At 41.8% G+C, this 27,871-nt stretch overlaps 1 protein-coding gene across 2 annotated transcripts in view; it reads left to right on the top strand.

Moving 5' to 3' along the window:
• ABTB3 (ankyrin repeat and BTB domain containing 3) overlaps positions 1 to 27,871 on the top strand; it is a 179,439-nt gene that overhangs the window by 81,456 nt on the left and 70,112 nt on the right. For both annotated transcript variants that reach the window (XM_061988920.1, XM_061988922.1), the window contains exon 2: positions 26,237 to 26,386. In XM_061988920.1, the coding sequence (XP_061844904.1) occupies positions 26,237 to 26,386 (150 nt within the window). The remainder of the gene's footprint in view (positions 1 to 26,236; positions 26,387 to 27,871) is intronic.

Below are 27,871 nucleotides of genomic sequence, written 5' to 3' on the forward strand. Positions count from 1 at the left end.
TGCTGCAATCTTCTGTTATTTCTAACTTTCCTTCTAACTTTCCAGTAGTTTTTGCAGGCATCTTGTCAGTTTTGTGAAAAAACTAGCAGTGGAATAAAACCATATGTGGTAGAGAGCGTACACGAGAGAACAGAATTACAATTGGCATAGTAAATTTAATCTGGCAATTCCTAATTTTAGAGTACTTGACTTTGTGACTTTAACTTTCCTTTGGTGTGGTTTGGGCATACAGTTAACTAAGTTGTTCCAGAAAATTACATTTTCTGATTCTGTTGCCTGTGGAATATGTTGTAACTTGCATGAATTGTCAACTCAAAAGTATTGATTTGTGTCTGTCTTTTGTTACCTGTATATTGATGAGTACAATAGTTTTCCCACTCGTGTGGGTGGATTTTTTGTTTGTCTGTTTTTAGAGTCATAGAATCATAGAATGGTAGGGATTGGAAGGGACCTTTAGAGATCATCTAGTCCAACCCCCCTGCAGAAGCAGGGTCACCTAAGTCAGGTCGTATAGGAACATGTCCAGGTGGGTCTTGAAGACCTCCAAGGAAGGAGACTCCACAACCCCTCTGGGCAGCCTGTGCCAGGGCTCCCTCACCTGAACAGTGAAACACTTTTTTCTTATGTTTAAGTGGAACTTTTTGTGTTCCAGCTTCATCCCATTACCCCTTGTCCTGTTACTAGCTACTATAGAAAAAAGGGATGTCCCAAACTCCTGACACCCACCCTCTAGATATTTATAAATGTTAATAAAATCTCCCCTCAGTCTCCTCTTCTCCAGACTAAACAGCCCCAGTTCTCACAGCCTTTCCTTGTATGAAAGATGTTCTGTTCCGCTGATCATCTTGGTGGCCCTGCACTGGACTCTCTCCAGCACTTCCCTGTCCCTCTTGAGCTGAGGAGCCCAGAACTGGACACAGTACTCCAGATGAGGCCTCACCAGGGCACAGTAGAGAGGGAGAAGAACCTCCCTCAACCTGCTGGCCACACTCTTCTTGATGCATCCCAGGATGCCTTTGGCCTTCTTGGCCACGAGGGCACATTGCTGGCTTATATTTAGCTTATTATCAATCAGGACTCCCAGGTCTCTCTCTGCAGAGCTGCTCTTCAGCAGTCCAACCCCCGGCCTGTACTGATGCGTGGGGTTGTTCCTTCCCAGATGCAGGACTCTGCACTTGTCCTTGTTGAACCTCATGAGGTTCCTCTCTGCCCAACTCTCAAGCCGGTCGAAATCCTGCTGAATGGCAGCACAGCCTTCTTGGGAATCAGCCAGTCCTCCCAGTTTGGTGTCATCAGAGAACTTGCTGAGGGTGCACTCTGTCCCCTCATCCAGGTTGCTGATGAAGATGTTGAACAAGACTGGCCCCAGAACCGATCCCTGTGGAACTCGTCTGGCCACAGGCCTACAACTCGATTCGATGTTAAAATATGTGCAATTTTTGTCAGCCACATGATACATTGAAGTTTAATTTTAGTCCAGTTGGTGCTCTTGGTGGACACTTTTAACACTAGTGGATTGCTAGTAGATGTAGTATATTATAAGGTATAGACTGTCTTTGCTATTTAAAGAGATTTACATTGCTTTAAACATTAAAATTAGCCTTCATATTTTACAACCTCACATTAGAGACAGCATGTGTACATAAAACACTTCTAGAAACATTAAAATTGTATGAAGAGAAAGAAGGAATCTCTTCACATCACATCTGATTTATAGATAGCAAGTTCCTCCTCTCTTGAGCAACGACTTTGAAGTATCCCCCAGTTTTTGTAACACAGCTCTATAAAATCTATAACTGAGCGAAGATCAGTTATATGAGGGTACAGATTTATTGCTGTTACGCTATGTGTGCTTGTGGGGCAGTTTTACTGTGAATATCCTTTCCAAGGACGGGGCTGTATTTTTGCATGTGCAAGAGTACAGCAGCAGCCCGTGATTGTTGGGGACAAGGTGTAGTGGAGGCTTGAATCCTGCTCAGGAAAGCCCATAATCTAGATGCGATTACATGAACAGAATTACTGCTTTTTGGTGTCTGTATTGGCATGGCCAGGATCATCTAATGATACAGCTTTTTATCTGCCTGTGTAACCGAAGACAAGGAGAAACTACTCCAAAAAGCCACCTATGCTTACAAAGCTTACAGTGTCATTTCTACTTTTTCTGGGTGTTTCCCCCCCCCTTACTTTCTTCTGCTCAAATTACAGCTCTACTACGCTTGCCGAGTGCTTCCACTCGCTTTTCTGGGTAACCCTACAGATACAGACAGGCTTGAAGTAAATCCTTGCATCTCATATCAGTTCACTTTATACTGAAACCTTTGCTTCTAACAGTGCTTTTTTTGTCTGTACCTTTCACAGACTTTCAGTTTTCTTGTCTGCGTATCAGGGCAAGAATAACATTTTGAATTGAAGGCTTGCAGTCTTCAAGAGTTTGAGCCATAGATAATTTCTGTAATGGATGAATTCTATTTGAGATGCAAGGCACACATAGCCTCTTTTCAGTTGGTGAAATTATCCCAGTTGACTGTGAATTATGGCCAATTACTGTATAAAATGCATCAGTTCTTCTAAGATGGAAGTTGTGTTGTAATTACATTTTTTCCTCTGTAGCAGCCTGCTAATCCCATTCTTGGATACAACCATTGACCTCTGTCAGTCTTGTGTGTTTGAGAGGATACACTTGGAAGATTTGAGGACATCAGGAATGGCTGGATTTTGAAGGGGACTGTTGTTAAACTGTATATCGTTACATTTATGTTTGTTTTCCCAGTGAAGTCAATTGCTGTACCCAGCTACAGAAGTGAGAAAATTCTTGCTGATATGACACCAGCCTTACTATTGAGCCCTGTACTTAAATCTACATTTGCTTTAAATATTCAAGCTGCAGCTTGGTATAAAGGCTTGATGATGTAATTATTTTTGTTGGCAAGCTTAATGCTTCAAGATGTTCCAAAGTGAATAGTGATGGAGTCTGTCAAGTGCTTTCTTGAAATCTCTGAAGTTTATGAGTGAATTTTGCCATTTGGTGCTTTCTTCAGTGATTAGTCTTACAGTGAAAATCTGGTCAACACATGAGCTTTCAGGTCAAATTATTCACTCTCTTCCTCTTTCAGATTTTCACAGGTATTTTTCTTTCATGTGTTTTACTAAAGTTAGTTCCTTGAGTTCACCAAACAAAACTTTACTGAACTTGATGTAAAGTTTGCTTAAAATGACAGAGGAAGACATCTCTGAAGAAATTGCTGGTAAACTTTATTAAAGCTTGCCATGGAAAATGTTGCCAGCCAGCCTCCTTTTGATGGTATGGGGAGTGCCAGTCACTGAGGCTGCAGAGGCTGGATGTGGCTACCAAATGCTGTTTCCAGCAAAGACTAACAAACCCCATGACAAATTTTAGGGTAAATTACTTGTAAATACTTGTCATTTGCATGTGTTTTTCAGCTGGGGTGGTTAAACAAAGACTTTGCAGAGATAAGTATGTTCTGCTATAGAGTAAGAGGTCTTGTTGGGATGGGCTGCTTGCCTTCCAGAGGGCTCCATTGGTATCTGCTGCTTCCTGTTGGGATTTTGGAAGTGAGCAGTTAGTAAGATCTAGTTATACCCAAAAAAAAGAGAGAGGGGAGCAGATTTTTCCGGAGTGTTTTGCTCAGTGATAGTCTCAGTGACTCTTGTTATTGTTACTCTTCATTTTTTTACTGTAGTTATGGAGAGCTTGATCTAGTACAGTATTTTCATGGTAGGATTTTAAAAAACCAAAAAGCAGATGAGTTGGCAAGTAAAAAGTCCCACCATCTTTGATCTTTGTTATGCTGACCATAAAATCTGAACGAGTTTTGCCTTGTCTGAAACTTGCTTCCTATGGGCTTCATCTGGTTAAGAATAGTCTGTTAAATCAGTGATGAGGTTAAAATAATGTATCACTGTCCCTAGGTGGTTTCTGTTACATTTTATCACAGAAATGTGAAGGTGATTCTTTTTTTACATCTTTAGAAAATGCCTAAACCAAGGAAATGTTGTGACATCCAAGCCCAGATTTTTAAATTGCTGTGCTGTAGGTTAAATGTGAAATCACCGTATTTCATACAATCATTAATTTCTGTGAAGTTCCTTGTCCTGTATTTATATTCAAAACATGATCTTGGTTAGGATCACTTCATTCTGCAGAGCACTTGGCCTTACCAGTCCCACCAGCCAGCTCCAGTGATGAGGGGCAGTGGGACCATGCTCTATGCCCTGGCCCACAGCCAGGGTACCTGCGCATCTCTCCCCAGACCTGCAGGTTAATATTGGCAAAGCTCAAAGTGTTGGAGCGATTTAAGAAATAATAGTGAGCTCATGAGGACAGCTTACCAAAAAAATGATCTTTTGTCCTGCGACTGTTGCGTGAATAATGTTTGTGTTATGTCATATTTTTATGAACTCTGTCAATACAGATTATTTTCCACAGCACTGAATTATTTTCACTGCTTTCCCTTTCCCCGGCAAATGCCACAAGCTTTTCTTTGGCATTCTTCTTTATCTTTTTTCCTTTTTTCCTCACAAAGGATGAAAGAAAAGCAGAAGGCTTTGATAGGTTTTATTGCCTGTAAATCTATGACAGGTGCTACTAAATAAAAATCTCAGACTGAATGGCTGAGTTACCAGTGAAGATCCAGTTAAGAACCATGGCTGCTGTGGTCAGTAAAGGTGCCTGCCTGTTTGATGGTTTTCCTGAAGCCCCAGCTCCCAGGATGATGGATTTTTCTTGAGAACTTTTCCTCTGACATGCTGGGAACTTTAATTTCTGTTTTTCTTGTTTGAAAAGACAAGTTTAACATGACTAGAGCAGACCATGTGCTGAAAGTTGTGGAAATAAAGTAGCCAGTGAAAGAGTTTTACTCATAAAAATGTATTTATTTATAAGCCAATTTGGGGTGATTTTTTTGACATTTGTATTTCTTGAAAATTAAATGTTTAAAAGTATCTTTGAGGCTCTTAAACAGCTCTACTTAGCTACTTCATAACATTTCACTACCCTTGGATATTTACTCTTTGATTTGAAATGGCTGTTCTTTGTTGTCTTGGGATTTTTTTTCCTATGACTATTCCAGGTAGGCTGTGCAATTTGTTGAGCTCTTTAATGAATATAAAGCATACTTTCCTACTTATATTTTCCTTTTGACCTTTGGTATTATTTTTTCTTCCTTTTTTTTTAACAAGGCATGGTTTTAAGGATTGAAATATTAGACATCTGGATTTATTAAAGTCCTCAGTGTTGAGTGAAGGGAGTGGTTTTTTTAAGAGCACTTCATTTTCACCTCTGCATTTTTGGAGTTGTCATTGAAATATACCCAGGAGTTCCCATTTTCCATTTTCACTGTTAGAGAGTTGGTTTGTTGATAACCCTTCTAGGGGATGTTGCTTGCATAGTATAGTGCTTCTCAAGATGCTTTCCAAATGTTACTGAAACAAGCCTCTAGGATATCACTAGTTTTACAGAGGGGTAAATTGGGGTGTGCACTCCGTGGTTTATTGGAGACCAAGCAGGCATTTGTAGCAAACCATGACTGGGAGTCCCGGCAACCAGCTCATCATCACAATTAGTGTTTTAGGCTTCTAGTTAGGGCTGATTTAGGACCATCAGTGATGTAACTAAGGGGCAGTGCATCCAGTGTCAGCATGCAAAGACTGAGGTGAAGCCAGTTAAAGTGTTTTTTTAATGAATGTTGCTTCTTTGATGAACCTTCATTGAATCAATATGTTTAAATGTTTACTGAGTGCATCCTGGTTGTGGTGGTAAAGCTTGTGTTGCTGGCTTCCCTCAGAGAGCGTCTCACACTGGGCTTTACCTTTGTCACTGTTTAAGCTCATCTATGAACAAGGGCCACGATCAGCCATAAGTACCAAGGGCTTTTGGAATGGCCTAAGGACAAGGAGGCCTCAATTGCCACTTATGGTCCCAGGCAAAACAGACAAGACTACTCAGCTTGGGGAAGAAAACAAAAATTAATATAATCCACCAACAACTAAAAACATAAAACCCCAAAACATAACAACCAGAAAACAATGATTAAGGGCACAACCAGCCTTTAAGATCACCTTCCCCCCACCCATCCCCTCTTCCTGGGCTCAGAGCCCTGATCCCGAAGTCTCTACCTCCTCTCCACCATCTCCTCCCCACTGAAGGGCTCAGAGGAATGGGGATTTCAGTCAGCTTTTTCCCTATGGTTCCTGCCACTTGTCTCACCTCAGGGCAGAAATACTTCTCCTCACCAGTCCTCCCTGCTCCGGCACGGAGTACCTCACACACACGGCAGCCCTGCACAGGCCACTCTGATGTGCATTCATCCAAAGGCTGCAGCTCCTCTCCGTCTCTCATATGGGTCTGCTCTGCGGCATGCAGGCTCTCCAGCACGGCCTGTGCCATGGCCACCTCCTCACACAGTCTCTCACCTGTCCAGGTGCACTCACCCGGAGCTGCTGGTGGCTCTCAGTCCTGCCATTGCCCTCCATGGGTTGCAGGGGTACAGCCTGTGTGCTCACCCTGGGTTGCAGAGGGGTCTCCAGTCTGGTGCTTCTCCTTCCTTTCTCCTGTTCTGACTGTGGGGTCTGCATGGTCACCTCCATTTTGTCCCACGCCTCCTCTTCAGCTGCAGGTTTCCCTCCTTAAATAGTGATGGCAGAGATGCCAGATTGGCCCGGCCAGGCTGGAGGTGGACCCACCTCACCACTGGGGGATGTTTCGAGAACTGCTTACTGGGACCAGCACCGCAGCCTCCTCTCCCAGTTACCAAGCAAAAAGCAGCTTCACATAAACCCATGACAACCTTGCTGTTGACTGTTTCACTTTATGAAAAGAATGGGGTTTGTGCTGGTGGATTAAGACCTCTGAGCTTTAGGTTTTTTTGCAAATACTGGTACCTCTGCTCCTATTCAAGGCAGCAGATTTGAAGCATTACACCTTAATTGTTTAAATTAAGACAGGTCTAACCACACCTGCTGCAATCACAGAGGCTTGCAGAAAATGAATGCTCTAATATTAGTTAATTGCTTCGAAGATATATGTTGAAAATAAAGTTCTAAGTATCTTGGTAAATATTGTTTCCTTTATTACAGCAATGTGTCTAATTTTATGAGAGTCATCTGCAGTAGCATTCAGTCAATAGTGATAAAGCAAGCATACCTTACAAACATGTTCTGGTGCAGGGCTGGTTTGCACTGCTGGCTTTTCAAAGCCAGAGGCTGCTCACTGGCACGCACAGCTATATGAGCGACAAACCAAGCCCGCTTCCGGGCCTGCCTGCCCGCCTGCAACCACCACAGCCTGAAAACCACAGCACCTACAGCTGTCACGTACGTCCCTTGGCAGGATGAGGGAGGTCACTCTGTTCTCACAGGCTGCTGTTGCTGCACAGTGCTCCTCAAGCAATGAGGAGCCAGCCCAGCTTTGGTTTCCCCACTCTTGGGCCAGCAGTGGAGCGGCTGTGCCATCAACCCCCGTGCTGTGTTTGTCCTGCCCTCGTGGGTTCCCGGCTCTCAGCTACAGCATGTGGAGATTTGGTCAGTGGCCAAAATAAACCAACAGAGGATATTGAATAAAGAAGAGGGTGTTGGCACATGTACAAACATACTGTCAGGGAGCTGTTGCTAGAACAGGATTTCCACGGGCGGGCAGCTCAATGGTGTTTGCCACCAGCCGAGTCCTAGCACAACAGGCGCTTTGCATGCCTGTGAGAGTCACCTTCCGCATCCAAACATACTTGGTCTGCTCACAGCTTAGCAGCAGCTTTTCCAGCATGTCCCACGGGTCTCTGGATTTGCTATTCAAACAGGCTATTAGCCAAATAAGTTATATAGTTAGTATGTGCCAAGTACCTTACACTTGGGCTGCAAGGTGATGAGACAGCATGAGGCTGCTAGTTCTGAGGAAAGTGTGGTCGCTTCTGCAATGTCCTGCACAAATTGGAGCTTACCAGAGCCTGAAGTTAGTTGATGAACTGCTCTTATGATGAGCAGCTGAGAGGAGATAAAAATGTGTTTGTTTCTACCTAGTCTACATTAATCTCTAGTAATATATTTCTTTTCTTTGGACAAGACATTGTCTTGGTTGTTGTCCTGGACGTTGTCTTCCTTGGATGAAAACCTCCATGTTCTATCTGCTCCCAAAAGGCATCATTTTTCTGTATTAGTGTTACACCTATTGAGTATCTCTCCTTGCATTGCTTCAGAGTAATTTATTGATCAGTCTGTTTTTCAAGCACCTAAATTAAGGTTTGCTGTGTAGTTAAAATGATGTCCAAACTGGTGTTTGCTTCAGCAGAGCTGGTCTTGTGTTGCTGCCGTGCGCACAGGTCAGCTACTATCAAATTGTGAAAAGTAAATGGATGGTAGATCACATGAATGTTGTTGCACACTCAGCTGTCAGTTCATTCCCCAAAAGCGTGCAGAGTGGCTTAGTGTGAGGATTATTTTCCATAATTTATGGTTTTATTCTTTTCCTTCTCTATCGCTGCTTGCACTTATCTTCTGTCCTATTGATAAACCACAGTTCATAAACCCCTTATCTCCCTTTTCTATATCACATTGGTCTGTGCCTGACTCTTGGGTTATATGCCTAAGAACATTTTATTCATAGTTCCACTTGCACATGAAAGCCATTGCTTTATCCTGCATATTTCCCATGATTCTGAAGTCATCCCAAAAATATTTTACCATTTTTTGCCTTCAAATTGCAAGCACTGTCTCTGGTATTTTTCTTTGCATCCCACCATGATGTACAGACCCCAGAATACATTTTTTGCTCTGTGGACAATGTGGATTGAATTTTTCAAAAGTATGTGAAGATCAAGGCTGTGAATCCTGAGAAACCAGTTCAGGGCAGTCTGTGTCTGCATCTGCATCTTGTTTGCCTCTTTCAGAGTGTGCTTGGGAAAGCCGTACTGCTGCCCTTTCTGAATCAGATTCCTTCTGAAACACTTTTTTCATTAAAAACTCCAATGGGTGGACTTTGCAAGTGGCAGCCTTATGATCAGTATATAACCAAAACTAAAGGATGGTTTCCCCTTTCTGACTCTATCTGAAGAAGAGAACCTTGTCTCAAAATTTCCAGTTGTTCCCTTTATTTCATGATCAGGGTAGAATCACAGAATCATAGAATGGCAGGGGCTGGAAAGTACTTCTAGAGATCATCCAGTGCAACCCCCTGCTATAGCAGGTTCACCTCCATCAGGTCACACAGGAACAGTCCAAGTGGGTTTTGAAAATCTCCAGAGCAGAAGACTCCACACCCTCCCTGGGCAGCCTGTGCCAGGACTCCCTCACCCTTACAGTAAAGAAGTTTTTCCTTATGTTTAAGTGGAACTTTTTGTGTTCCAGTTTATGTCTCTTACACCTTGTGTAAAAGGACAACGAGACAACAGGAAAAAGTACTGCCCCATTCTCTTGACATACACCTTTTAAGTACTTGTGTTAAAGAGGTCCTCCCTTAGTCCTGTCTGATTATCTAGACTAAACAGCCTCAGGCCCATCTGCCAGGTAAAATCAAGGCTACTTGAGGATCCTTAAACGTGAACTAGTGGAAATTTTAATGTTTACGGGGTTAAATGTAGGGTAAAACCCAAAATACTAATGTTTGGAATTTTGAGAACCGATCTCAGAGGCTTTCAGGTTGTCGCATTGTCATTGCTTTTGCCACGATTGTTACACTCATCTGTTTAAATCATTTGAGTTAGAGCCTTTTCTTGTTTTTTGTCAGTTGACACTAAAGTTCATTGTGAATTCAGTTTCAAGTAGTGCTGTTTCAACAGAGACAAGGAAAGATCCCACAAACATATGATAAATCAGTACTGGTGATGTATACGCACACAATTGATCTCAGAAAATAAATAAAAATGTGTTGAATTCCCTATAAATGTTTAGGGGACAAAGAATACAACCTGAGTGCTGAACAAAGATGAAATTGTCTGAGGAAGGAACTTACAATGATCTAATGATAACGTTTCAGTGCTTTACTGTACTCTGAAAGTACCAATAACAGTTTCCACATGCAAAACAAGAAAGAATCTCACCTCTTTTGTCAAAATTCCTCTTCCTTAAATGTAGTCTTTCAGTTCTCATACTAAAGGCTTTACCACTGCAGCCATGTTCACAGTGACCTGCATATTTTGGAATTTTGCTGTTATCATGCTGTACCCCACCCCTTCCACTGCAGGAGATGGGGAGAAGAGAGGTTACTTCCACCTCTGATAGGAAAGAAGCAACTTTTACACTCAACAAACCATTTTGAGTGTCCACTAAATGCATTCTTAGACACCTGGAGACCTGATTAACTTGAGGAACTTGGGCCAGAACCGTCTGTCTTCACTATGCAAACATCGTGTCAGAAAAGATGACCCATGTGCTATGTGTCTTTCAAGTGTGTAACTTGTAATGGTGCAAGAGAAAATGCTACTGTTTCTCATTCAAATTAACAGTCTAGCTCTGCCTATGAACAGTCTGTAGTTAGACAGTATATATATACATATTTTTTTTCCCCTAACTGCACTGAAACTTAGTATAAAAGAGAAGTTGCATTGGTTTACTTAATACGGTATTTTCCTGCTGATGAGTTAGTGCTCTTTGTGCTATGCTCAGAAGCTGTTGGCAGCATCCTCAGCACTGTGTTGTGATTTAGCCCTTATGAAAAAAGGTGCTTTTAAGTGAAGAATCAGATACTATTACCTGTTAATTCTTGAGATGAAATGAATGCACAGATAAGCAGGGGACAGACATTGTCACTCATTTTCGGCATTTTGTCTGTTTGCTCCACCAAGCATCCACTTGCATCCACCCTGCTATGTGGAGGTGGCCCTGCAGGCATCTCTCTGCATAGCCAAGTCCCAACACATACTCTTAGCAGCAAGGTAAGAATTAGTTTCTTGACTATGTATTTTGGGGCAAACAAGCTCAAAAGCGACAGTTCTTCAGCTGCAAGTACTCTCTGGTGCATGCAAATACCTCCTTTAATTTCACATTATATGTGTGTGTGTATGTATATATATGAACTCTATTTAAACTTCTTAACTAGGCTCATAGATCACTCTTGGCCTGCTGCAGCAGCCTCTGTGGCTAGGGTCAATGGTAGTGTTGTCCGCTCATGGCTGGAAGCCATCAGTCTACAAATGATTTAAATTGCAGAGTTGTGCCTTTTCAGTAGTATAGAATTAAAATAATTAATTACAACTTTTATTTTAGCTTCAAACTAGAAATTTTGTCTATTTTTGTTCACTTTCCTCACGATGTACAACTGAGACAATGAAAACTTGCTTGTAATTCTAGTATGACTTGCAGTATTGTTCACTGCAATTAGCATTTCATGGTGTGCTTTTATGCTACAAAATAGTAGTTCCCGTTGAATTTGTGTCTTTTCCAAATATTATGAACTTCATAATTCTCTTATAATTCCCTATGGTTCACATAATTGTTAGTATTAAGAAATCTAAAACAGGGAGCATTTTATTGTGCTCATCCACAGAGAATGTGATTGGAATAAGTACAACTTTGCTTAGTTTAGGTGGTGTTAACCACCTGCAGTGGGGACTTCCAGGCCAAACCACAGGGCTGGCTTGCTGCAGGTACAAGATGATGTTCACTTTGAAAGGACTGGACATTTCTCTGTTGTAGCCCTGGTGAAGATGCTGGGGAATGGGTCCCAGGGATGCTGGAGAGCAGGTAGCTTGTCATGAGCACAGCTATGAAAATGAAGTGGAGGTCTGTGTGTAAGCGAGATGAGGAAAGACATGGTGCTGTGAACAGTCTGTCGGGGGACTGTACCTGAGTGATGCAAATGGAGTTTGTTTTACTGTTAGGAAAAAGATGAAGATGTTTACTTTGTATTGGTGTATTATTTAGGAGTTCTTTTCTACCTGGGCTTTTGACTTGAATCAGTTTCCAGATTCATATTCCATTTCTATGTCCTTCGTAGGGTATATTTGCTGCTTAGTCATCTTATCAGTTATGTAATCCTGGCCCACTGAAGCTGCCTAAAACTTTTCAAGTACCATTTGGTTTCTTTCAGTCTGCTTAAAAGAGAAAAGGTAGATGAAATGTAGCTGGTGAGGCAGTTAGAATGGCCTACTGTTTTTGCTACCCGCTGATAATCATTGTACATCCCCAGTTTCAGTTGCTTCTGATATGTTCTGAGAGCATTCAGCATTTTCTAGGGCAGTTACTTCCCCTAAATGATTTTTAAATGGTTTTTTTCCTTTTTCTTAAATTTCAACTGAGTTGCCTCAGCCATTTCCAAGACCAAGTCTGTTGGGGTAAAAACTGCTCTAGTTTTGGTGCTTGTGTGTCAGGGAAGGGCTGGTGAACTTGTGTGTGGAGGTGAAGCAGCTCCATGGGGCAGCTGAGACACTGCTGAGGATGTCTCTGTCCCTGTGAGGGTACCTGTGGGAAGAGGTGAGCCCATGGGGCTTTACTCAGAGCAGAACACAAATGAGATGCAGTCATGCCAAAAACCACACTGAACCAGAAAGATAAAATGGTGAACATATGCAACAGGCTGCCCAGAGGGGTTTTGGAGTCTCTTTCCTTGGAGGTCTTCAAGACCCACCTGGACACATTCCTATGGGACCTGATCTAGGTGGACCTGGTTCTGCAAGGGAGGTTGGACTAGATGATCTCTAAAGGTCCCTTCCAACCCCTGTGATTCTATGATTATTCATTCACTGCTACTGTCTGTTTGGTATACTGGACAACAATCTGTCAATTCCTTTACTACGGGGTTATTAGTGTTTGTTGAGCTACTTGCAAATGTCCAGGTGAAACATGGAGGAGATTAATAATGCAGAGGTTCAAATCTGAAGATTATGCATAAATGAAAACTGAGTTTGATCTTTAAGTGCTCTTCAGAATAGATGTACAGCTATTTCAGACTGGAAAAAGTCACAGAGGGCATAATTCAATTTTGTAAAATAATATTTTAGGAGAAAAACTGTGTATCTTGTTATAAAATTTAGAATGTACAAATGGATACTCTGCAGGGATAAAAAAGAATATTACACCTCTATATAGTAATTTTAAAGATTTTTTTCAGTTAAACTGGTATCTGTGTTAACAAGCTCATGTGCCGGGATTGTATTGTTACTGGGTGGGAAAGAGGGTGTCCATCAGCTCTGTAAAACCTGAATTATTTGAAATGGGTTGAGCCAGACAATCTGTAGGGCAAGCAGTCGTAAAAGTGTGCTAGCAACATAGTCTAATATCTCTTGTAAATTTTTTTCATTGTCAGTAATGATTTTACCATATATATATGTGTGTGTGTAGGTTAACCTTTACAAGTCAGCTGATTTATTGTTGTAGGTGTCTATATCAAAGGTCTGGATGGTGAAATACGTGCTATTAACAAGCTATTTCTATTGAGTAAGCCAAGTGGAATTTTTTGAAGATTGAAGATAGATTACTTTTAGAAAAGACTGTCATCTGGACAGCATCCAGAGTTTCCAGTCAGTGACATTTTTAGGTGAATATTTGGCTTTAAATACTTGGCAAAACCCCAGTGAAGCACGTGCTGATGGCTCTGTGTAGGAGCTGGGTATCTTGGTCCCATACAGGTCACAGCCCTTAGTACCTGAGCTCAGGTGTTTGCATGTGAGAACATCTCAACTGCTAGGGATACTCCAAATGATGCAGAAGTCTAGTTGGGGGGGATGCAGGAGGCTGTAGGGCCGGTGCTGCTCTGGGGTTGTCAGCAATTGAGAAGATTGCAGTAGTCCTCTACCACATACCTTCAAGGGTAGGTGATTTTTTTATTCTGTTGTGATAATATGTTTGCTCCATGCTATCCTTTGCAGGGTGGAAGGGAGTGTAGTAAACGCTCAGATTGATGGGATACTGCCCTAAAGCCAGTAAATAGCAGCTCGTGTTTCTAAAACATCATTTTTTACTTTGATTAAGTGTGGGCTTTCATGGTGAGGGTGGAGTGGCTAATCTGATATACATCTGTGCAAGCAGTTGAAAAGAAATTCTAATTACCTAACCTTTACTGTGGGCTCCCCACACTCCAGTTTACCCAAAACTCATTGCTTGGGGGCATAAAATCCCGACCCTTACAAAGTCAGTAAGAGTTCTGCCAGAGCTGCCTGCGTTTCCCCGCTGAAGAACGTCAACATGCTGCAGCGGTGGAATTTTGTTCACGTGTCCATAGGCCCCAGGGCCTTAACTGCAGCCCTTACACATCATGTGTTATTGGTTTTAATGCCCTACTGACTGCAGACTTGACAACTTTTTGATTGTTGTTTTTTTTTTTTCAATCACATACTCTAGTGCCTTCTCAGAAATCTTTGGGGCTTATGATGTAGTTGTTTAAAGTTAGCTACTTTTTGATATTATGGTAGCTTTGCCTGGGGCAAAGAGCAGGCACCCAGCTTGGCAGAAAGGGGTGTCACTCTCCCATCAACTGGTCACCCCACCCTTGTAAAGTCAGGTGCTCCACCCGTTTGAATTGCAAACCATCCTTATTCCTGTATGTAAGGCTTGCATAAGCTTTTGCATACCTAACCAGCTACCAAGAGCAAGGCAGTGATTGCTGCATAGACCAAAGGCACCTCATCCCTCTTCCATCAGTCCTGTTTCCAGCTGCTACCACCTGTGAAATGCCAAGAGTGCAGTTGGTAACTATGGTGGGAATGCCCCATGCTCAGTCACAGCACTTTCTGCTCCACTGTGTATTATTATTCATGGGGTTTTGTACAAACTGATGGTGTTCCAAAGCAGAAGGAGAAATTTTGGCAAACAATTTATTTCTCCTGTAAAAAGCATACTAATCTTTGTAAATACTGAAGCAAATGGAAGGAGGTGTTTTTTAAGGTATTCAAAGTATTCTTGCCAAGTGTATTGTATAGTATTCAGTGCAACTGCTCAGAAGTGTAAGCACATCACTGCTTTTGAAATGATGTGTCTGACCCTTGAAGGCATCTGTCACGTGGTGCCTGTATGCTGAAGAAATGATGGTGCACAGAACACACAGGGGAAAAAGTGCTCTTTTGGATCATGCATTTTATGTTGCTTTACTATAGCTGCAGTACCTGGTAGAGGAGTGTTTTTGGATAGCATATCTCACAAAAATGGAGAATTATGTGCTTCCATGGGGTTCTTCATTTGCAATTGAAATAGTCTCTCTTCTTAAGAAGTCGCAAAAGTTATTGTTACAAGAAACTCACTGCTCATATACTTTACTGAGGTGCTTAATTATCTACTGGTGTTTTATCAAACACGGGTGGAGACTGGACAGCGTTAGGAGAGATGCCATATCAGCACCGTTAGGCTTTCAGGCTGTGCCCACGTCACGGTTGCCAAAGGGAAAGTCATCTGTCATGGCAGGGTATTTTGAGGGGCTGATGGTAGTGGATGAAGGAAATTGCAGGCTCTGGGAAAGCATATTAAGTGATGAATCACTGAATATTCTTGTTCTGCTGCTATCAGCTGACAGACTTTTTTCCGTAAAATAAAACCCGTTCTTTGTCATTTTCACTGACTCAAAGGCTTAGACCTTCTGTAAACTCTCAGTCTATCAGGTGGTTGTGTCTGTTTTTAGCCAAACCCATTTTTGCATGAGTTAGTATTCCCATACATGTCCAGAGTCCATGTTTATGCCAGTGCACATCCTTCCCTCTCTGATTATGTGTCTGCCATCTTGAGCACTTACCCATAGCTACAAGAGGCATCTCACGGTTAGACTGGGTGCTGTCAAATCCACACATCTCTGAGCTTCCTCACTAGCTGGCCCTGCCAACACCCTCATCATGCCCCTTTCTACCATCAAATTCCCCATGAACTCTCAACTTCTTACTTGTGTCAAGACACTGAGGGCTGCATGTGTTATGTTTATGTGCATGTAGCAGAGAAGGAAGACGATCATGGCATTTTTTAACTTTATTTTCTGTATCTGGATATGTGCTGTCAAAGAGTGCAATAGAAAACCTTTCTCCTTCACATCACTAGTTCCAGGGCAACATAGCTTAGATCAGGATAATCTTGAGCTGATGGGTACTCGGTGTGAAATAAATGCGCTGTGTCAGCTCTAACATCTCTCTGCCAAAAAAATCACAACTCATACTGAAACTTTTATGGTCGCTGTGACAATGGAATAGTGTGGCTGAGCACATTGTGCTCTTGTGCAATTTTCCTGTTGCAAAGTTGATGAAATGGCCCTTTGTGGCCAACTGAGAGAGTAGTGGTAAGAATGACAGGATGGTGAAAGTGCGTGGTGCATATCAGTCCCCTCAAGAAAGAGAGGGGGATACAGCTATTGCATCAGCCACAGCTTGCTATGCCATGAGCACTCGTGTTGTCTGTCCATCCCATGGATGCACGCTGGTAAGCAGCATCAGCTGCTGCTTGCCCAGTGGCAGTATCACAAAAACAGCTTTAGGCAACTGGGAGAGACCTTGGCATGATCAGATGGATCTCCATTTCTTCTCTTGCTTGTCAACTGGCTTGCTTCATGTTCACTGTTTTTTATTTGAGGTCAGGGTTTATTGGTAGTGGTTCTGAGGATTTTGAAGTTTCACAATTGATTTTGGCAGGACCAAGATTTTCTTTTCTCTGTATCCTAATAAAAATAAATGTAAAGCTGTAGATGGTGATTTAGGAGCTTAATTTGTATGTTTAGTGGGATCTAATCTTCTGATTCTTTTTTGTTTTGTAATATATAGCCTAAACAATCCAATCCATCCTGTGTTCCACTTGGTTGTGCACCGCTTAACTGCTTGGTGCTAGCAGAATATATCCTAATTTAGTTGAATTGTTGTTACTTCTATGCCATTTTAAGCAGCAGTGATTGCTACTCATTATCATTAGACTAAAACGATTGCCTTTAGAAGGATCCTAATAAGGAGGACGTCCCAATTAAGTAGAATGTGTTGTGCTTAGAAACTCCTTAGAAGAAAAAATGTCACAGTCACATGGTGTAATATAAATCTATTATTTTGTCTTCCTATAACATCTGCTCTAATATCTCACAGAAGTACTCTCAGCTTTGGATGATGATCATCCATTCTGGCTCTTGATGACATCAAACCCAACTCAGCTGGGATACTGCTCTGATACCAATCACATGTCTTTGGAAAAAACTGCTCTGCGGATAGGCCGTTACTAAAATCTGCAATAGCAAGGAGCCAGTGACAAAACTGCTAATGCAAAACCTCCAAACTTGTCCAGATGATGTGAAAAAGTTGCCCTTGTGTACCTCAGTAGTACCTCATTCTTTGCTGTTGTTCTGGAAGTGAAGTTCCTGCTGGTGAGAACCCAAACTCTGCTGTTTGTCTATCTTCTGTTTATCATTTATCAGTGGTTGCTGCCATTGGTCATTTTTTGACAGTTTGTTAGGCTCTCAATTCTTTCATTTTTGAGCATTATTCATTTGCTTTTCTACTGATATTTTCCAGGAGAGAAAGGGTGATCTCTTGTGGTTAAACTTCATAACTAGAGGCCTTATGCTCTTTTCCTGGTTTTCTCTGACATTTCTTTTTTCACTTTGAATTAGTTAACTACTTCACTTTATCTATAAATTAGACCTTTCTTGCTTAAAGCCAGTGTCTTGAGGCTATGTGTAAAGCTGATAATGCTTATTAATGTCTTTGGATAGTAGGTGTTAAAGACACAAAATAGTGTTCCTTTAGTTCTTTTCATCTGATTCCCCTGCCTCCTCATCTGATTCCACCCTTCCTCATTTGGGTTGCTCTGCCTACTCCAATTCTGGAAACTTTATATCACCACCTAGCTTTTCCCCAAAAAAAGAAAGAGAGAAAGCAAAGCCACTCCCTGTTATTTAACCAGGCTGGAATGTGTGGAAAGAAGACACTTTGCACTCCTTGCTTTGAATGCTTTCCAGGTCTTCCGTTAACTGAAAGCACTGGCTGATATGATTAGCTTTAAGATTTTCCCTGTAGTATCATTTCTTTAAAGAGAAATCAAAATGTTTTCCATCTGCCTTGCCAGTTAGGTTGACGGGCTGAGCTAAGGAGTCCTGATGCAGGTTGCTTCAAACAACAGAGACCATAGTGTTCTGCTTTCTTTTTCCAAATTTGAGCTTCTACATGGTAGTTTCTGTCACTTTGTATTCACCAGCTCCTGTGCGTTGGTGTTGGGACACTGTGCTCATGGTGCCAATGTTCCCACACTGTATTACAAAGTCTGGTGTGTACCTGGATGGTGCATCATCCTCACGTGCCTGTGGTTGCCATGATTGCAAAATATGGGGTCAGAAGAGTTTTTCTGCATGTTGAAATACCAAGCTTGTGGGGTTTGCACCTAGAGAAGCGTTTTGCTATTGCAAAGGCAGATGGCAATGTTTATGCCCCTTTTATTTCTTTCTATAGGCCTTTATATTGCTGATTTCAAAAATACTCTCTGGTGCTGGGAAATATTTTTGTATGTGAGCTTGTGAAAGACAAGGGTGGTTTGTTTTTTTTTAATTGGATGTTTTGCGAGCACTTAAACATCACATAAACGTCGCAGGAGACTGAACTTAAAGACCTTCCAGTTGCACAGTTCTGTGTAAAAAAACCCTAAAAATTATGACAATTGAGTAGATTTCCTACTCCTAAATGTAGTTCTCCTAGGTAAGGTTGGCATTTACTTGAGCAATACAACATGCAGCACCACATTTAGGGAACTATTCAGAGTTAACTACCATTTCCAGGCTCATTTTCTACAGCAATTTGCCCGATATCTGTCCTGCACACTTAATTTCTATAAACTCTTAGCAAGATCCAGCTATTCATTACAGTGGGAGTATAAGCTGTTTTCCAAATATGTACATTTGCTTAAGATGTAATAGATAGATAAAGAGGGAGGTCAAAGATACTTTGAAGTATTTTCTCTTTAAATTAGGAGCACTTAATTAAAGAAAAATAACAAGAGAGCAGCAAAACCTTTGTGTTTCTATCCAGACTTTAAATTACTATATATAAAGAAATCTGGCACTCTTTACAAAGGTACAAATGGTGAAATATGCAAAAATTATTTAATAGTCTTCATGGTGCTTATATTTTTAGTCAAACACATTGTGTGGGTTTTCTGCTAAATGCCTGAGCACAGATAGTTTAAATTGTGTTGTTCAATGGGCATTTTTATTCATTTAATGTCACTGCAAATTTGTTTTGGTTTAGACCATGGGATCTGAATACTAAAGGAGAGGGAGGAGGCACAGAATTTGAAACACAGATGACATTAGGAATTTCAAACCTACGAATGTAGGCATTGCAGACTTGCTTGCTTGCATTGGTCTGTCACTTTTCGTATACAGATATATCATAGAATCATAGAATGGTAAGGTTGGAAGGGACCTTTAGAGATCATCTAGTCCAACCCCCCTGCAGGAGCAGGTTCACCTAGATCAGGTCACATAGGAACGTGTCCAGGCGGGTCTTGAAGACCTCCAAGGAAGGAGATTCCACAACCCCTCTGGGCAGCCTGTGCCAGGGCTCCCTCACCTGAACAGGGAAAGAGTTTTTTCTTACACTTAAGTGGAACTTTTTGTGTTCCAGCTTCATCCCATTACTCCTTGTCCTGTTGCTAGCTACTATAGAAAAAAGGGATGTCCCACCCTCCTATTACCCACCCTTTAGATATTTATAAATGTTAATAAGATCTCCCCTCAGTCTCCTCCAGACGAAACAGCCCCGGTTCCTGCAGCCTTTCCTTACATGAAAGATGCTTAATTCCCCTGATCATCTTGCTGGCCCTGCGCTGGACTCTCTCCAGCACTTCCCTGTCCCTCTTGAGCTGAGGAGCCCAGAACTGGACACAGGACTCCAGACGAGGCCTCACCAGGGCAGAGTAGAGAGTGCAAATCAGGAAAGGCAGAGTAGAGGGGCAGAAGAACCTCCCTTGACCTGCTGGCCACACTCTTCTTGATGCATCCCAGGATGCCATTGGCCTTCTTGGCCATGAGGGCACATTGCTGGCTCATGTTTAGCTTATTATCAATCAGGACTCCCAGGTCTCTCTCTGCAGAGCTGCTCTTCAGCAGTTTGACCCCCTGCCAGGATATTTAAGAAACTAAATCTAGGGATGGTTGACATCACTTAATCTTTGAACTTTCTGTATACTCTAGCAATATGTCGATTATATGCCTTCAGACTCCTTTAAATACAAATAAAAGTTTCAAATGCAGGTGGTGTGTGGTACTGAAGCACGTTCAGAATAGATGAGAAGAGAAAGGTCAGAGTAGTACCTTCAGATATCTGGTAACTGTAGCTGCAAGTTTAGGCTCTGTGTTACTCTGTCTTGAAATGGACTCAGAGTTGAAAGTGCTGCTTTAGCTGGCAAAGCTGGTTAGGGACCAAACTATGGGATGTTTGAGGATGCAACACAGCCTTAGCCTTGCCCCAAGTTTACCGCCCATTCTAAATAAACAGACTTGCCATTTTATTGCTTTGTACATTGTGTAGTCCTTCATGGTGGTATACAAAAGACTGCTTGTTCTATTTTTTGCTGTTTTGCCCTTTGATCTGCCTTTGCATGATGCAAATAGCTGTGTGGTGCCAAGAGCAATACATGGTCCACAAAAAGCCAGCAGCCTTCTATTCCTGAAAGTGAAGTCTGACTGCTGATCCTGGAGTATGAGTACTGGAGGTGCCAGCACTTCTTGGATCAAATGTTTTGCAGCAGCTGGTGTATAAACAAGTGCAGATATCTGTCTAAAGAGAGGAACAATGGAGGGGGCTTAGATTTTTCTAACGATGCCTCTGTATTTAGGTGAGATTTGGGCTACTATGTCTGCTTTGGCCATCAAGTCCTTCAGGTTGTTTTGTTGGGAAGGCTCTGAGAAGCATGGGCAAGCTCTAGAGGGGTTGCTGCTGGGCACAGGATTTGGGATGTTTGTGTGATGCATGCACATTTCTTCTGTCTTTCTGCAAGGACAGCATGGGCAGCTCTGTGGCAAGCTCTGTAATGAGTATGCAGGATACATTTGTGCCAAAATCTCCCTTGCAGTGGAGGATGGTGCATCAATCAAGCCCAAGAGGTGGGAATAGTCATGGGGAAATGGGAATAGAGTTACCAGGTACCCCTGGCTTTAGATGAGTTTGCATGAAGGCTTAAAGTAACTGCTTCTTTTATATGTTTGAGCGTCTTCAGTCTTCATTTTAACATTTTGTGCAATACTACTTTGGGATTTTTAAGACCTTGGAGATTCGTCTCTGGCTTGTGTTTCAGCTGATCCCAGAGGGCAGGGAGAAATGTGGCATGCATTAATTTTACATTGGATTTTTCTGGTGATGTTGTTTTTTCTCTAGAGATTTCAGAGTGGGGAACATTAGGAGCTTGTCAGTGAGATTTTTTTTTTCCTTCTTTGTTTTTTTTTATCCTACTGATTTTAAAATATATTCTCTGCATTTCTCTTCAGTCCTTTACCTACAAACTGCAGGGTACCCTGAGGCCAAGGGCAAAGTGAATAAAGCAATTTTGTGTATGGTCCACTCTGGATATGTCTCCTTACAGACAAGTCCTAGACAGATCCCTGCCCCGAGGAGGGTGCAGAGGAGGCAAGTGCTGAAAGAAGTGACAAAAATCTAAATACACTTGAGCACTTTGGCTGTCTTGCCTTGCTCCAGTGGTTCACAGCAGCCATAGATGCAATGTACAGCTGCTGTACATTGCTGGGTGGCACAGAGCAGCCAGGGGCATACAGCTGACTGCTTAATTTCCACTCTGGTGGATAGAGAGGAAGAAGAGGGGTAAAATAATGGGCAAAGAAGTGCACAGAGTTGAGTAACCATGCAGAAAGGAAGGACACTGAACAGCCCCAGTTGAGAGAAAAGACAGATACTGCCATTCGTTTGTGAAGATACTGCACAGAAATATGCATTGGCAGTGACAGGCAGAAAAAAAATTCAGACCCTCACCTATTTGTCAGCTACAACACAGTATGGCTGAAGACAGGGCTGAAAAAGCAAGCAGATAACACTGATCATCAGAAAATTAAAATAAGGAAGTTGAACTGTAGCCAAACCAGTGAAAGCTGGTGGTGGTTATAGAAATGTTTCTATTTATATATATTAAAAAAAATCTTTGTAATGACAAAGTTTTAACTCTTTTTTCCCCTTCCTTTGGTTTGGCATGCCCTCTTCTTGCTGGGGAGTCTTAGTCTTCCACCATGGAGTTCAGGCTTTACATCAAACACTGACCAAAAGAGAGCAGATTGTTCTTCTAAAAAGTATTTTGATCACTGTTATGTAATAATTTTTAAGGAAAACAGGCGAGGCTAGAAAACTGACAGAGTTGCATGCCCAAGCCATGGAATTACCTTTCTCCATACTGGTGAAAGCCAGATCTGATCCAGGAAAACACTTATAAACAGTTAGAAAGAAATCTTCCCAGTGTCTTCAATCACAGTTTTGAATCTGGCACATACGTATCAGGTCTTTGGTTGTGGCATGTACGTACAGTGGTATACTTGGTTTGATGATTGGACTCAATGATCTTAAAGGTATTTTCCAATCTAAATGATTGTATGATTCTGTGTCTTTGCTAATCTTCAATCCAAGCAAAACCCTTTGACGTGACACATGCTAAAATGCCAAGTTTTCAAACAATACTGCATTTTGCATTTCATTTGCACTTTTCATCCAAGAACCTAAGAAGATACTCTTCTAGCTAAAGAATAGAATAATTAATCATCAGGGCTGTTTCTAAGGAAAAGAGACGGCTGTGGGAACAAAGAGGTTAAAAAGTCTATATCCCATTACTTTAATCAGTCAGAGAAGTATCTTCTATACATATTATGGTTTTAAACCATTTGAATTTTAGCTGTAAATATATCTTAAACCAGTATTTTTTCCACATTTAAGGTGTGTTTTCACTCAAAACTATGTTCTTGTTTGATATTCATTTTTTTAAAAGATGCCATATAACCTGTTTGTGCTCTTTTTCTTGTTTTTAGAAATGTCTTTGACTATTAGATCAGTTACAGATCTGTTTTCTGCAGGGAAGACTCTTCCAATTTTACTTTATTTTATGTCTGTTATAAAGAATAGTTATATAAATGAGATTTTGAAGAGAGAATATTTAATAAACTATGCAGGGAAGTCTGCATTTTAAATCCAAGTGTTGTATTTCTCAAGCTCTTAACATCCCCAGAATACAAATGTTAATCAGTGCACCAAGTGTTTATGTGAGTCAGCCACTGAGGGATGGCAGGAGAATTTGGAGAGCTTGTTTGATAAGCTGTTGTTGCTTTTTATCCCTTACCTTTCTGCTTTTACTTCTTTCCTCCCCTTTGCTATGTCAGATGTCTTGCACTTTCTCTCCAGGGTGCATCACTGTGAGTTGTGTTCCTCTCTTCTGACCTTCCACACATGCATGTGGTTTTACTGTGTGTGTTACAGCTTCAGGCTGCTTCTGCTTCTCTATCTCCAGTGTTCAAACAGACTATTGGAGAGATTTTTCCGGTGTTGCTGTTGCATGCTGAGGGTGACCCTCCTTTAGGTTACTATCCTTTAGGCCTTGATGGATGAGACCTTTGGTCATGATTTTCTCAGTGAATATCACTGCTTTTTATTTTGAATATGCTCAGTGGAGCTGTGTCATCTCTGTCCTTCCAATATGAGTGTTTTTAGGTCCGTGCTACAAATACAACTTTTAGACTGAACCGTTTGTAGGGAGGGAGCAGATCTGAGGAGGGATCTGAAGATACTGATAAACTGTGCTGCATCTAGTTGGAGTCCTGTGGTTAGCTGGGTTCCACAGGAGTCAGTTCTGGGGCCAGTCTTATTCAACAGAGTCCTGCATCTGGGGAGGAACAAGCCCAAGCACTGGTACAGGCTGAGGGTGACTCGCTGGAGAGCAGCTCTGCAGAGAGAGACCTCAGAGCTGTGGTTGACAATAAACTAAACATGATATAGCAATGCGCCCTCGTGGCCAAGGAAGCCAATGGTATCCTGGCATGCATGAAGAAGAGTGTGGCCAGCAGGCTGAGAGAGAGAGGTTCTCCTACCCCTCTCCTCTGCTCTGGTGAGGCCTCATCTGGAGTTCTATGTCCAGTTCTGGGCTCCTCAGCTCAAGAGGGACAGGGCACTGCCAGAAAAAGTCCAGTGCAGGGCCACCAAGATGACAGGGGGACTGGAGCATCTTTCTTACAAGGAAAGGCTGTGAGATTGGGGACTGTTTAGCTTTGAGAAGACTGAGAGGGAATCTTACCGCCCTTAGAAATACCTAAAGGGCGGGTGTCAAGAGGACAGGATGAGTCTTTTTTCTGTTATTCCCAGTAACACGACAAGGGCTAACAGGCACAAGCTGGAACATGGGAAGTTCTACTTGAACATGAGGAGAAACTTCTTTACTATGAGGAAACACTGGAAGAGACTGCCCAGAGAGGTTGTGGAGTCTCCTTCTCTGGAGGTTTTCAAAACCCGCCCAGGCATGTTCCTGTGCAGCCTCATCAAGGAGAACCTGTTTTAGCAGTGGATTGGACTGGCTGATCTTTAGAAGTCCATTCCAGCTGCTACCATTCTGTGAATTCAAATTTGTTTGGTAGAGCTAACAAGGTATCTGAGAAGCATACCCTTCTCTGGTGCTTTACCTGGTTATGCAATGCTCCAATGCAGTAACGTTTGTGGGGCTGAAGTAACTGAATAACAACTTAATAACTAAATAGCAACTGAATAACTGAAGTAAACAGGGATTAAGGTGACCATTCTGCCTTAAACCTCCAATTTTATACATATTGACAGAAATATTGATTGGTAGAGATTGATGCTATATATTTACTGAGCTGGGAAACTGGCAAAGTTCTTCTCTCTGAGGAAAACCACTATATACCTCTTCATTAATTTTTAAAATCTGCTTGGCCCATTAGGGCAGAACCTCTCCCTTGTGTTTAAAAGAACAAATAGTAAAAGCTAAGGGAAAAAAAAACCCCAACATTTTCTACTCTGGCTTCTAGAGAGGAAATTGTTGCATAGCACACAGTCAATAACATTTCATAATAGAGAGGTACAGTTGCACTACCTCTAGCGAGTATCCACCTGTGCGTCCCCCAGCGAGTTTGGGAAGGTTGATGCTGTGGAGAGCATGACCGTAGCTGTCTCTTTATCGACTACAGGAAGAAGGGAGAGCTTGTTCTCCAAGCTGAACTTGCATGCTTCTGTTAGCTGGCAATACCATGTTTCCTTTTGTAAATAAGTTCTGTTTTTTAGCATGACAGTGATTTTGATTAATAAATGTGTGCCCTCTATCTATGCCTAAGGGTTTAGATGTCATGGCAGAAAGTGACTTTTGTGCCTGAATGAATGTGTATGTAAATTATTTTATGTCAGTAGCTTTAGTTATGTCCTGTCCCACATGAATTCACAGCTGTAAGGGCTTCTGCATAATGGACTTTTGAAGCCCAAGCAGTTCAAATGCCAAGAAATTCAGTAAGCCCAGCAATGACACTGCGAGCATCTTGATGCTGTCCGTTATTTTGGCAATTGTAGGTGGAATTCCCCTTACATGAAAATCCTATAAATGTATCATCTGCCTCATATATCATTAAAAAAACAATCTTTAAGAATTTTGTCCCCAAGATAGAATCATAGAATCATTTCAGTTGGAAAAGACCCTTAAGATCATTGAGTTAAAATACTAATCTGTCAAGCCCACCACTAAACCATGTCCTTAAGCATTTCATGTACACATCTTCTAAATGTCTCCCAGGATGGGGACTCCACCAGCTCCGTGGGCAGCGTGTGCCAGTGCTTAATAACCTTTTCAGTGGTTAAGTTTTTCCTCATCTCCAATCTAAACATCCCCAGCATAACTTGAGGCGATTTCCTCTTGTCCTATCACTTGTAACGTGGGAGAAGAGACTGACTCCCACCTCACTACAAACTCCTCTCAGGTAGTTCTAAAGAGTGATAAAGTCTCCTCTGAGCCTCTTTTTTTTCCAGACTTAACAACCCCAGTTCCCTCAACTGCTCCTCATTTCTAATACATTTGTACGGGTTTGGAATAGTTTCTAGGATGCTTCTTTGGGACTCTCTTGACCTCCTTGTTGGGAAATTCACTAAGGTGTTCTTTAAGAATTGTCTGTAGGTAGCTTCATAAATGACTTGAAGATATGCTTCCGAGAGCATGAGTCATTTGTGATGTTGAGTTATAGAAATTGATTGTCTTTGAGCTCTGCACGCATAAGCTTTGTCTTGAAATGTCCCCAAAACAATGTGGTGGTTTCTACAAAGTCATCCACCCTGGCTGAAATTACATTAGGCTTCTTTGTTTTTATCCACTGTAGGTGTTCTCTGCCTCCCGGACAGCTTGAACCTTCACAAAGACCAGCAAAGGTCAAATAAACCTGGGGAAGTGCAGATGTTCAGCCAGTCAGAGCTAAGGACCATCGAGCAGTCGCTACTTGCTACACGTGTGGGGAGCATTGCCGAACTCAGTAAGTACAAAGTTGTTGATAATGGTTTGGGTTTCTTTCTTCAGAGTAACGCAGAGCCGCTTGTATTAACTGGTTACGCAGAGGAGAGATAAGGAGGTATGTGTAATGTTGAAGGAGATACTGGGTCAGATCTAGCCATGCTTATGCTTCATGGCCAGTTTGAAAACTGAAGTCATACGAGGAAAGAAGTTTCATGCAGTCTCACAGCAATGCTTAATACTTGTTTGCATGCACCACTCTAATTTTTAAAGGTGAAAGATGCTTTATTTCATCATCCCTACATTGAGAGCACCTCACGACTTGGCCAGACTTGCAATAGTCTGTTGTATTGGTGTCCTGTCTCATTTCACTGAGATGCCTTGTTTTGAGATGGGCACAGCAAAAAGCTCAAAGTTGCAGTAAGTGAAGGAAATACTGTCTCAAATTTAAAGCAGAGCTAGTTTGACCTGTGTTACGGAGGATCCTTGAACCCTGCCTTTTCTTCACCAGTTCCCGCAGAGGGAAGAACCATAACTCAAACCCACACTAGAGGAACTTGTGTCTTACAGATAAATGATTTGCTGTTAATTAAAGCTCTTTTTCAGAAGCTATGGTATCTACTAAAATCTAAAAGCTTTCAGCACAAATAAATTGTAGGAGACAAATGCCATGTGAGTCTTCATGTGACACAGATAACGTTACCAGAAGTGCCCTTTAGAACTTTTTTTTATTCAAATAGAAGCTTTCCAATCACACGTTTATTTTATAGTTAGAGATATGAAGCTATGGGTGGAAAACCAGAAGCTTTCAGATAAAAAAGGTTGTTGGGTTTTTTTCTGAGGTCTGTCAGAAATATTGTCAAGTGTTCTTTTTTTTTCTGAAGTCTCTTATGAAATGTTTGAGAGAGCTTGAAAGGACTCAAGTCTATGAAGATATGGGCTGCCCAGCTTACTGTTGTTCCTGTTACTAAATTCTGTGCTATCAGCCTCATAGAAAGCATGTGTAGCTGTCTCATGTTCATTTTCCTGGCATTTTTTGTAGCAATGGGAGTCTCCTCTCTAGCTCCATTATATCATAAGGACTCTGTTTACGTGCTGTTCCTGAGCTCTGTGGATGTACCATGGATGTTTGTCTGCAAGCCGCAATATGAATTTCTGTTTTCAGCTTGCTAATTTTTCTCTGCTCTGGTGAAACGTCAACAAGCCACGAGCACTTACATGCCTTAGCGTGAAATGTTGCTCTGTCTCTGGAATCAGGTGTTTGGTGTTGTTCAAATGAAGTAATTTATGCCTATTTTCTTCACGCGCATGAAACACAACAGTACGGTCTGTACGCCAACTACATTATGCATGATACGGCTCTCTTTATACAGCTCCCTTTCTTAAAGGACGTGTGGTTGTGTTTTAATAAAGAAGTGATCTGTGGATATTTGAGGGTTTGGGGTTTTTTAATTCTGGATTTTTTTTGTGAACACCTGTATGCAACCCAAAAAGCCAGACTCATTAA

The sequence above is a fragment of the Colius striatus genome, chromosome 1 (genome assembly GCF_028858725.1).
Source record: "Colius striatus isolate bColStr4 chromosome 1, bColStr4.1.hap1, whole genome shotgun sequence".
NCBI classification, from domain to species: domain Eukaryota; kingdom Metazoa; phylum Chordata; class Aves; order Coliiformes; family Coliidae; genus Colius; species Colius striatus.